This window comes from Mobula birostris, chromosome 8 (genome assembly GCF_030028105.1).
Source record: "Mobula birostris isolate sMobBir1 chromosome 8, sMobBir1.hap1, whole genome shotgun sequence".
Lineage (NCBI taxonomy): Eukaryota > Metazoa > Chordata > Chondrichthyes > Myliobatiformes > Myliobatidae > Mobula > Mobula birostris.
Window position 1 is genome coordinate 63,606,567 of NC_092377.1, and position 11,221 is coordinate 63,617,787.

Sequence of the window (11,221 nt, forward strand, 5' to 3'; positions counted from 1 at the left end):
GCAGCGTTATTTCAAAAACAAAACAATCAGATCCAATATTGTTTTCAACGTGTTTGTTTTTTTTCTAACAATTGACTTAAACGTTAGCAGCAATTGGTACTATTAATTGCAGATCATATTTATCGTTTAAAACATTCTTGTGCCTTCCTCTTAGTGCATTCCTTCATTATTTAAAGACGTCTTGCTCAGTAAGTCTTCCCAAACAGTGGGGACAATTAAGTCTCAGCTAACGTGTTAATCTTTCACAAATGTAATTGCTCGTTCTGATTCTATCCCAATGATTCCAAGTTGTCCATTTGCTTTATATAATATGATGCCTGATAACGGTGTGACAAAAGCCTGATTAATGTTCTGTGAAATTCAGCAAGTGCTGTCCTGAGTAAGATTTCATTGGTTTTGCTTTACAATCCATACATTAGGAGTTGTCTACTTGACACGGAAGTATGGAACCCGGTCCTTTCGCTTCTCCATTTGAAATCTTATTTTCGCCCTACTTTTGAAAAACGTTCTTTATTATTTCCGCTTGGGATCTTAGTACAGAAGCGCGAAAGTATCTGGTGATGATTCTGCAAAGTGACCCCTGAAAATCGCCACTGAAGTGAGTTCATTTGCTTAAAATTGACGGAGCTACACATCATGAAGACCTTTCGATGACGGTGCTAAAGGATATTTACAACTACTAAGTTAACGGTTTTAATGCAAGTTAATAGTTTTTGACCTACTTTTGGGACTGTTGTAAAACTTGTTTCTTGTCCTTTTTAGAAGTTTCTATTAGCTTACACTTCTGCCAGTGGAATTCTGGTGACGGCATGCCTGTCCGACGGGAAGATGATTACACCGATGCAGCTTATTCTTTATTGTGGAGGGCAGGGAGCCTAACTCTCAAAACATAACCAACAGATGTGGTAAACATCACCAGTGTGCATTTCGTGCTGGCTTCCATTCTGTACCGATCGCCTTGACTAACCCCAGCATTACTTATGGGGGAGGTGAAGGGAAGGACTGACTAAAAATAGTTTCAATCTCTCTGAATGTTTACAAAGTGATAATCACAAGGACCGCCAAGTTATCTTAATTAGGCTGAAAAACTGTTTGCGATGTTCAGTGTGTTAGCCACTGCATCTGTGGAAAGGCTATCCAGTTCAATGGCTGGCTGGCTGGCTGGCTGGCTTGGCACTTTCTGGTTTTGCTTTTCCATAGCAGCGGCATTTTACTTTAATTAGGCGGCGTTTACATTGCAAGGTCAATACCGGAGTAATACGATTACACTTTAGAAGTGGTATAGTAAACGCCCGGGATGCACTTGGTTTAGATATCTTTAAGAGAGGAAATTGACTATTCTCTTTCTTTATTAAATGCAAGAGTAAAGCAACATCTGAAAGGACTGCGAGGAGCTTAGCACAGCAGGTTAAATGAGTGAAAGAGTGAGGATGGTGAGCGTGAATAACTTGTGAAAAAAGTGTTTGAAATGGTTCTTGGAAAGTGAAAAAACAACAAAATAGAGAGGTGAAGTGGGAGTGGGTTTTGGAGTTAGAGCGAGTAGAACTCGGGCCACTGAATTTTCACTATAGAATGTCAATGACAACACACCCTGCTAAATTCCGGGGACTATTTTTTCAATCGGTCAGCTATGATTGGGCAAAGTGGAATGCCGGAATCGAATTGCTGGTTCATAACCATTGTGAACACTCCTGAGCGAATACAACCGGTCACTGAAGAGATCGATAACGTTTTTAACACAAATATTTAAGAACATGGGATAGACTCGCCCTTCCAATATGGAAAGATTAGTCTCATTCAGTGTCATTTACTTACAAGGACACCTGCATTGCGCTTTACTGTACAACTGCGTGTATAAGAATGGATATGGACGACTTGTGTCATTTTGGTGAGAACGAGAGACTCGGAAATTATGTCGTGGTTTTTCACAAATCATTACTTCTGAAGTACACAGTAGTCAACAAGACGATTGGCAAAAACGAACCGGTTAAATACAGCATAGGGTACGCACAGACCATTTAAATGCAATTATGAGCCAACTAATTCAAATATTAATTTTCAAAGATATTATTGAACAATAGTCGATAAAACTACTTTTAGATCTCTTTGACCGTCCGATATTAAGCAATGTAAGGATACCAGGCATTTGGTGGCCCTTGTTGAGAGATGTATTATTTAATAACAAAGAACTGTTCAGACACAACTTTACACTTCCATGAGCTTTTAGTTGTGGCGATCTTTTCCGAATGCGCATTATTTACCAGTGGCTCACACCATCTCTTCCATTTACAACGTTGAAAGCCAGGCTGCTTTTTGTTTTGTAAATAATGGAACTCCCTCCCAGTCTACTGGCTCCCGTCACATGGAGTTACATTCCACCTCGCTCTTTCTCACGTCGAGATATGTGTGCCGCTTTTATTGTTCCTGTGTGGCAATAAACAAAACGGAAATGGGGCCTATAAACAAATGCGGCAAGGCACCCAGTGCCCCAAGTTCTCTTCAAAGAGAGAAAGCAGCGTACTTTCATATCGACGTCAGAGACACTCCACCATATTTTTGGTATTAACATTTTTGTCCTAGCCTTCGGCATAATTCATAGAAAAACTTAAACCGATATTCAAGTTTTTTAAAAAAATGCTGAAGAAACCTGACCTATCAACTATCTACAAAAAGTTTCCCTTTTTTAGAAGGGGAAACCTGTCAATGTTCCGAGTCAGGGACTCTTCCTCAGAAAGCTCCCTTCTCTGTTTTCCAAAACCGTTTAACTTTCTTTAGTTTCTTTACCTTGCATGCATATCACTAACAACGGTATTTGGGAATTGTTTTTTTGTTTTTAAAAAGCTGTTCTGAAGGCTTCAGGCCAGACCTTACTTGGAGGACGAGACAAGACGGATATTTAATATGCGGCTCTGGTCCTGGGCATTTTGCTCTCAAAGGCCTCAAATCTTGACTCTGAGAGTACCATAGTGTGTAGGGAGCATCCAAACAGCATGATGCCACTAAATATTTGATTTTGTGTTTCACAATGACATTTACCCAATGAAAACTGCCGTTGTGCATTTATAACAATCACATGGAAACGAATCAGTATAGTGAGCATACACAACTGCCCATTTCAGTCATCTCTTCACTGTAACAATAGGCGTCGTCCACAGTAAAATGCATGACAGGTAATTCCAAATTAATAAGTTACTGTTCAAGTTTTGAAATACTAACTTTAATTATATGAAGTATCAAACTCTATCAAATCTCTTTACAAATACAGAAATGAACTAAGGCAAGGTGATGCAATTGTCCGAAAAGAATCAAATCGACGTAGCTCACAAGCTGACAACAAGACGCGAGTTCCAACCTATTTACAAAATCGTTCTCACTCACCAATTTCCTCTCACGAAGATTCCCCACAAGACAATCGTTACCACTGAACCCCTTCTGCCCTTAGTTAGCCATGAGATTTACTTTTTTTTTGTTTTTTTATACTATGTCCAAAGAAAGTTTTGCAAGAAGCCCTTGTTTTCATGTGATGTCGGTGACAAAAATCTTCAAAGTCGACATAATCTGATTTTGTTCAAAAAAATAAAAAAGGAAAGGTGATAATTAAAAGGGATGATTAAAAGAACAGGTCATTCCGGTTTGTAACAATGTAACGTAGAGGAATTGTGGACGCGCTCACTAGCATGCAGCCATTCAAGACTAACGAAAAACAAGTCCACACCATCTGAAGATGAGAACTAAACGTCGTTTCGCGCTTTTCTGGTTAATTGTTCTAATGACTAGTAGTCCACTATTGTATTCCCCAAAAGAATAGTTGTTCAAAAATGCCACAGTATACTTTCGCAACCGTTTTGCTGCCAGAATAATTCCCTCTTTCACCTTTCAAAAATATTTCCAAATGTTGTTGTTTGGCGGTCTCTAAATACTCTTTTTGTGATCAAATGCTTCCACATAAACAGTTCTTCATTGTCTGCAAAGTAAGCTGCCATAAATATCTTAAACTTTTTTTCTCGCTGCTCTGCGTTCTCTCAATGCGTTACTATGAACAATGACTCAGAAATATAACAGAGATAAAAGGCTACATTGACTTGGGGATCAAATTTCACCTGGCCAACTGTGGGGAACAGGATAGAAAAGCAGAAAACGACTTCACTGGGAAAAGGAAAGGTGTCAGAAAAACAATTTATTTTTAAATGCATTTCAGAAAAGTCAGCGTTTATAGTGAAAGGATTGAAAAACTTTATGTACAATTGTGTGGTTGCCCAGAGCAGCCTTTGATTCTCAGATAAACTAATAAACAGCAATTTTTTTTACATCGTTCAAAGGTGTCAGTGACAGGTTCTGTCTCCAGACGCCTAGTTTAACGCAACATTATATTCTGGAACATTCTCTGTAAATAGAGTAAAAGCACTTATATTTTTAACTAACGGTTGGAAAAAGAAATTCTTTGATGAAAACCTCTGTTACATATTTCAATTACTTGTACAGTCCATCTCTTTCCAAAAATATGTTCCTCTACCTCTAGTAGTATTTGCACTTGCTTAAGAGATGTCGAAGGTAACTTATACAATGTGGAGAATGCGAAGAGTAAACCCATCTAACCTATATTTGACCCACTATCACTGTCTGCAATCGTGAGATCATTGACTATCAACTTTGGCTAGCATCTGAGGACTTGCACACCGGCCAACAATGAATTTTAAGGCACGTTAAGACTTAAATGCGTTGAAAATTGTCTGCACATAATTCTTGCATTATTTGCCTTCATAGGTCCCAATGCAGTTTCATGCTTTCTTTATTAGAATGGTTTTTCAGTCGTGTCATATCCTCACTAAATCATTGTTAATGGAGCACTATGAAAACGACCATTGATTGTCAATGAAATATTTAATAATACTAAATCCATAACGCCAAGATTGCAGGATCTTTGTCACGGAGCAACTCTCAGCTCTGACGATGAATATAGTAATATTTTCAAACACGCTAAAAAGTTTGTTCCTTGTGCTATTCGTTCCTTTCCCCGCTGGCGTACAAACGTTAAATCCGAAACAAAGGGATGTGGAAACAGGCGAGAGGTCCTTAAATTAAATAAATGGCCAGGGAATGGGGTGGATACAGGTGTCTTCACAAGGATGGGGGTGTAACTGGAGTCCACGTGGAGGCTAGTCTGCTGTGCGGAGAAGTGTCGAACTGACTGTCAGTAAGCTCCATTCCGGTTCCGCTGTCATATAATGGCGATCCTGATGAGGTGGCACTCACTGAATGAGGCAAAGTGGGATAATGAGCCGGAGAACCCCGGAGGAATTGTGAGCTCAAGCCGTTAGACATGGTCCCAGACTGGGACACAGGGGTAATGGTGCTGTTACTGACTGACCACAGACTTGGATATTGGCTGCAATGAAAACAAAGTAATTATTAAACGTTATGCAACTTTCTTATACAGAGTGGTTAATGAGTGCCTTATCACTGTCCCTGTTATGACTGCGCTACAGTGAAGCAAATACAAGGCCATTCGGCCCAGCGATTCTATACTCACCCTGAGAGAAAAAAAAGCAATCTAGCTTTGCCTAACAACTGTTTCTTCTTTGCCTCTAATCCTGTAAACTTTAGTACCCGTGTAGCCCCCCTCAAAATGAACTGGAAGGTTCTTCCAGCTAAATGTGGAAGAAAATTTCAGCATATTCAGGTAGAATAATCCAGACCCAAAAGGTCAGAAAGAAGAAAATAACAAATCACCAAATCTGGCTAATATGTTGGAGTTATAATAATCAAAGACAATGATGAACCAAAGTAATTGTTTTTAAAGATAGAAATTGGTTTGAAGGTATTCAGTATATCATTTTCTATTTGTGCCCATTTTCTATTGATTGACTGAGAACATAGCTTTTGTAAGTTTTATATTTATATTTCAAAGAATTAGAATAATCATTGATGGTTAAATCTTCCTTGAAATCAGGAATAGGCTGGAGAGTGGAGTGAGAGTAAGGGCAATATAGTTAGAGCAACTATTCTCTGAATTTTTTTACACTGAGTTAGGTAAAAGTGAAGTTTCATATCTTTTTTTCAAAACTGCAATCTTATTTGCCACTGAACTATTTCCTGTAAAGCTTTCCAAAATCCAATGTTTTAATAAACTTCTTTAATTCCAGATTCCATGAATAATCATGTTGCACTTCAAATGAAAATTAATTTAGTAACTTTCACTTTGATGGAATACTTATGGCAATTATGAATTGTTTTCTGTTTCCAATACTTCGCTGTCTGACCTTGTCGTGGATGAAATGTGATTCAAATTAGCTATTTCATTCTATTTGCTTTAAGAGCAGGTTTAGAGATTAATCTAAATGTTTTCACAAAGAAAATTAAAATAATAAAATAAGGGATGTGGTAATTGCAGGATTCCAAATCGACCTTGGGAACTAGCAGGAATTCCTGTTACCATTGGAAAGGCTCCTCAATGTTGTGATATTTCGTCAGATTTATCTGTTAAAGATCTCATACCTGGAGTTGGTGGCAGTCCCAGTGTTGTGTGTCATGGGCAACATGCTTGTATGTGTAGAAACCTGTAGACTGGACCAGTTGTCGTGGCTGGGAAGCATGGACAGACAAGCCGAAGAGTTATCAGAATAACCAGCTGCAAAGAAACACCACAGGAAATGGGATGTAGCTTAAATGTCACAAATAAGAGTAATTGTACAATTGGACAGATATATTAAGGATGAACAATAAGCTGAAAATTTTAAAATGAAAGGTATTTTACTGTGTCATCACGTTGGTTAACATCTAGCTGAATGTTCCATTTGAGGAGTTCTATCGCATTCATTTTGTTAGAGAACTGAAACTAAATGTTTCCCTAATCATTCTCAACCCAAGTCAAACTTTCCACTTTATAATATCTAACTATTTAGAAGGTGCGAATGAATATGGTAAGTTTGATAAACAAATCTAACTTTAATGTTCTTTTGGTAATAAAATTGCTATGTGAAAAGGGGGTTGCCGTGTTTATAATTTAAACTGGTAGAATATGGCTTTGGCCGGGCTTTCCACCTTCACAGTCCACGCAGTTTTAATATTATTGTAATTAGTGTTTTTAGAACCTTTTTGTCTACCTACATGTTCTCCCTGCATTCTGAGGAGCACTGCTATGAAATTAAACATCGCTGCAGTATTTGACATAAATGGTTTCATTTCCTTCTATTTGGACGAGTACAATTCTTCATCTCCACCAGACATTAGACTGAGGCTTAAATTACCTGGCATGTGATGCTCTTTTCAGCTGCGATTTTATTCCATATCACAGTTATCGCCACAATCCACCATCTCCTCCCCACACACTCACGCAGCCCTGCCTCCAGCTTCTGCTCTGTAGCCTTCGTTCTCTGTCTCCCTTCCTAAATGTCCGCACAAGGCTGGTTGTATCATACACTGGCGTCACTTTTGAAGGGAACACATTCTAGCAGTCCAGTCAGATACTCTATCTTCGACAATCCCAACAGCGGTTCAAACTTTATACACGAAACGGCCTGTTATTGTCAGGAATGATTGTTTCAGAATGTCTTACAGTTGACTATCTTGACCACTTACTGGGCGAGTTGTTTCTGTGCGTATACGGACTGGGGTATGGAGCAGAGCGGTGATTCCTCAGGGTGGAATAACGTTCGCATCCATGGGGAGCTGAGAGAGAGAGAGGGCCTCCATACTGAGCATGAGCGTTAGAGGGAGGACACAAGCTACCTGTGCCAGGCAGAAACCAGCCACCTACTGCAGAAGGAAGAATAAGCGCAAAGAGACACAAGCAAATTAAAATATTACAATCGGAGAACTTGTCTGCATCAATGAAATACACCTCGTTCAACAACTCACATTGGGAATATCCGGATTGTTGACTGTCTCCAACGTCATCTAGCATTTCCTTGTGATCGCTTCTGGACGAGAAAAGTTTATTAACATAAAGCACGAAGTCACCATGACCCCACATTTTATCAAAAGATACTTCCATGGCTCACCTCTCTTTCGAATCAAGGAAGGCTTTTGCAAATGGATTGTACTTAATTTTAAGAGCTGTGATCTGTGGGCGAAAGAGGAGAATTGTTGAGCTTTGTTTGCACCGTTGAGTTTCTGAGATTTAATATTTTGGTGCTTTACTCAACTCGAATGTTAAGATTCAGTATTGTTAAAAAATATTAATAAGAGCTTAACAGTTTTCAGACTGAATGTGATGATTATCAATCAATTGTAAGAACCATAAAGGACGACTGAGAATTCTTGGCTGCATCCTAGATTTCTGATGACACGGTATCAAATTATTCGAATGATACTTACTTCTTCGTTTTGATAAGCTGTCACGGCGATGAACTGCGTCTCTGGGAACGAATGACCGCTAATCATCCTCTGAGGTCCCCCGACTCGTACAATGTGAATTCTGGGCTCGTACTTGTGCAAAGAGTTCAACATGATCTTCGAATTGAAAAATTAAAAAAAAGATGTTAGTTCTACTTTAAAAGCTTTGATGTACTTTACAATAATTCGTTACAGTAATATTTGCCATACTCTTTCTCTTTAAGTTATACAGATTGCACTAAAACGTTAGAATTGCGTGATTCTGTGAAACTCCCGAAAATATCCAATGTTTATGTAACCCTATTTTGTCGAGTTAAATCATTCTCGCTTTCACTGGCCCTCCTCTCATTTGAACGAATTAGGTTTATCTCAAAAATATATACTTGTTGTCTCCAGAATTCCCGCGCACGTGCTCCATGACATTGTATTTCTCCTCTTTCCATTATATTTTGCAGTTACTCCGCCGTAAAATGAAAGGCACTTGATTATATGGGAATGTGATGGGAATCAGGATAGTTTTGCTTTTCGGTATTCTGTCATGATACATTGGAGAATATTTCAATCCATCTTGTTTTCGGATCAATTAGGGAACAGTTTATTCACATATGGCGATAATTGGAAGAGTTCGCAGATTTTCCAACTTCACATATTGTTCAGCATAGGTATAAAAGTATAAAAGTGTCAGTAATCGTGCCGACTTACTTACTATCTAGATATGCAAACTAACGTCACTCATCAGAAAGAAAGTTGTCAAATTCCTAATTTGCAATTGGATTCACTGGTTACTGAGCTCAGTCAAACCTGCTCTGTATTTAAAAGTTGTACCTGTCCTCCGCCATTGAGTTTGTTGGTGAGTTTGACTTTACTGAAGGAAACGGGGACTTTCATCCAGTGCGCTCCGAAGTTGGGCGAGTCCGGGTGGATGTAAACACAGCTCGGAGCCTGGGGTTCCGGTTTCCCACCTGGAACCCACTCCCCGTTCACATACTTCCAGCGGTGATTGTCGGCAGCCACGAAATCCAATACGAACGAATACATGGCGTTGGGGTCTAGCCCGGACACATTCACTTTAAGTACAGGAAACATCCTCCTGAGAATATAAAAAAAATCAAGGCATGAGAACGGAGATGGGGGAGGAATGGAGTGATAGTTCATTCATTGCAACAGATTTCTCATGAATTCCTTTTTACAACACCCTGATGGGTATGCTTGTAAACGCACGACTCCGTAGTCATAATTGTACCAAAATACGAGAAAAAGTAACCCCCCCCCCCGCACACACACACAGAGGTACAATCTTAACATTCGAATGTTTTGTTACTGGCCCAATTACAAAAAAAAACAATTCAGGCCAAGTCATAAATTTGGCGCAATTATTCTTCTACCTGTTTATGCCTCCCCAGTCTGCAAACTGAAGAGTTTAGAAAGCATTTCCGAAGTGGAGTTGCGACGAACTGCCTACCTGCCGTTCTTAGTAACGATCATTTCGTTGGTTAGTTCCTTAAATTTTAACCACAGATCCAGGTCTTCCAGGTTGACTTTCAGTTCCCTCTCAGTGGGATCTCCTTTTTCGCTTCCTGCCTGCAGTTCGCTTTCCACTGCACTTAGAAGATGGTCCACGCGGTACTGTCCACTCTTCCCACTATCAGCTCCACTGGAACTCATTGTTCTTATCCCTAGTGCCCACAGTTTTCTCTCAATTGGTTTCTATTCCAAGCTGAATGCTGCTTCTGAAAACAATATTCCTTTTGACCGTCTCACCGTGGCTCCCCATACATCCCAATAAGTACTAATCAATCTGAGGGCTGACGTCAGGTAACAGTTTGGATAAACTCTGATTGGATGCGCAGTGCTTTGATCTGATGTGGCCTCACTGCGATTGGCCAGTGGCGGCCATATCAGTGAAACTGGGGGAAGCCTCTGAAGTCCCAGTCAGAAGTAATTACCAGGTTAAAGAGAGCTATTTTATGTAAATCTGCAAATGTTTACACCTATATCAAAGCACGGGGTTCAATGGGGAAATGGCTTTTAGGATACAGAGTCGCGGTCCTCTTAAGTATCTATCTGTTTGCAATACACTTTTTCACACATACCGAGACACGCAAACACCGATTTCAAATGGAATTTTGATATCAAACAGTCCTAAACATACTTTGCATGAGGAGTCTGGCTTACCAATATTTTGTATTGCTATTAATAAGGAACGAAATTTAATTCATAAAATGTTCACATATTACGAAATTACCATTAAAAAGTTCAACTGATAAGGTGCATTTGCTAACTTGGTATTTTATGAGGAGCAATTTTCCTATTGTGGTGAAAGAAAGTAAATTGGAAAGATTAGTGCACCCTTTACTATCATATGCCGCAGACATATTCGAAATATCATAGTTTGCCAACACAAATCCCAATACATCTTCAGATGAGATCGACTCGTCTGGGAGTTGAGGCGAACACTTCGTTCCGACCTACTGTACCAATGGGCTGATGCAAACGGTACGTTACCTCTCTCCAGAAAAATTAGAGATTAATGTGACAAGAAGTATTTAAATAAGCGAGTTAGCACGAGGACAATACTTTTTGAAAAGACATATCCCAGATAATGAAATCTTCGGATACAACATTCTGAAGAAAACATCCCGGATGAAAATATCAGGCAGGGTTTGCATTGAATCACCGCACCGAAACTCGGACCTGGTTGTACAGAAATTGCATGTTCCTGGTTAAAATTCGTACTCCAAGATAAGCATTCTTACATATTTTCAAAATATATATTTATTCGGTTTGTTGACATGATTTACTTTAACGTTATTGATAACAGAAAACACGAATAATCTTATTCTCATAATTGGCAAATTGCACAGAATTGAAGGAATTTGTTCAATTA

At 39.2% G+C, this 11,221-nt stretch overlaps 1 protein-coding gene across 3 annotated transcripts; it reads right to left on the bottom strand.

Annotated features, from left to right (window-relative positions):
* Window positions 1-5,118: 5,118 nt before the first annotated feature.
* On the bottom strand, window positions 5,119-9,999 carry tbxtb (T-box transcription factor Tb). 3 transcript variants are annotated; one of them, XM_072267070.1, is made up of 8 exons: window positions 9,797-9,999; window positions 9,160-9,424; window positions 8,317-8,451; window positions 8,001-8,062; window positions 7,858-7,919; window positions 7,579-7,752; window positions 6,496-6,628; window positions 5,119-5,386 (listed from the first exon to the last, which is right to left on the bottom strand). In XM_072267070.1, exons 1-8 carry the CDS (start codon window positions 9,997-9,999, stop codon window positions 5,119-5,121), a joined length of 1,302 nt encoding a protein of 433 aa, XP_072123171.1. The 3 variants fall into 3 exon arrangements, with proteins under 3 accessions (XP_072123171.1, XP_072123170.1, XP_072123172.1); XM_072267069.1 differs by having other exon boundaries at window positions 7,579-7,755; XM_072267071.1 differs by lacking the exon at window positions 7,579-7,752.
* Window positions 10,000-11,221: the final 1,222 nt, after the last annotated feature.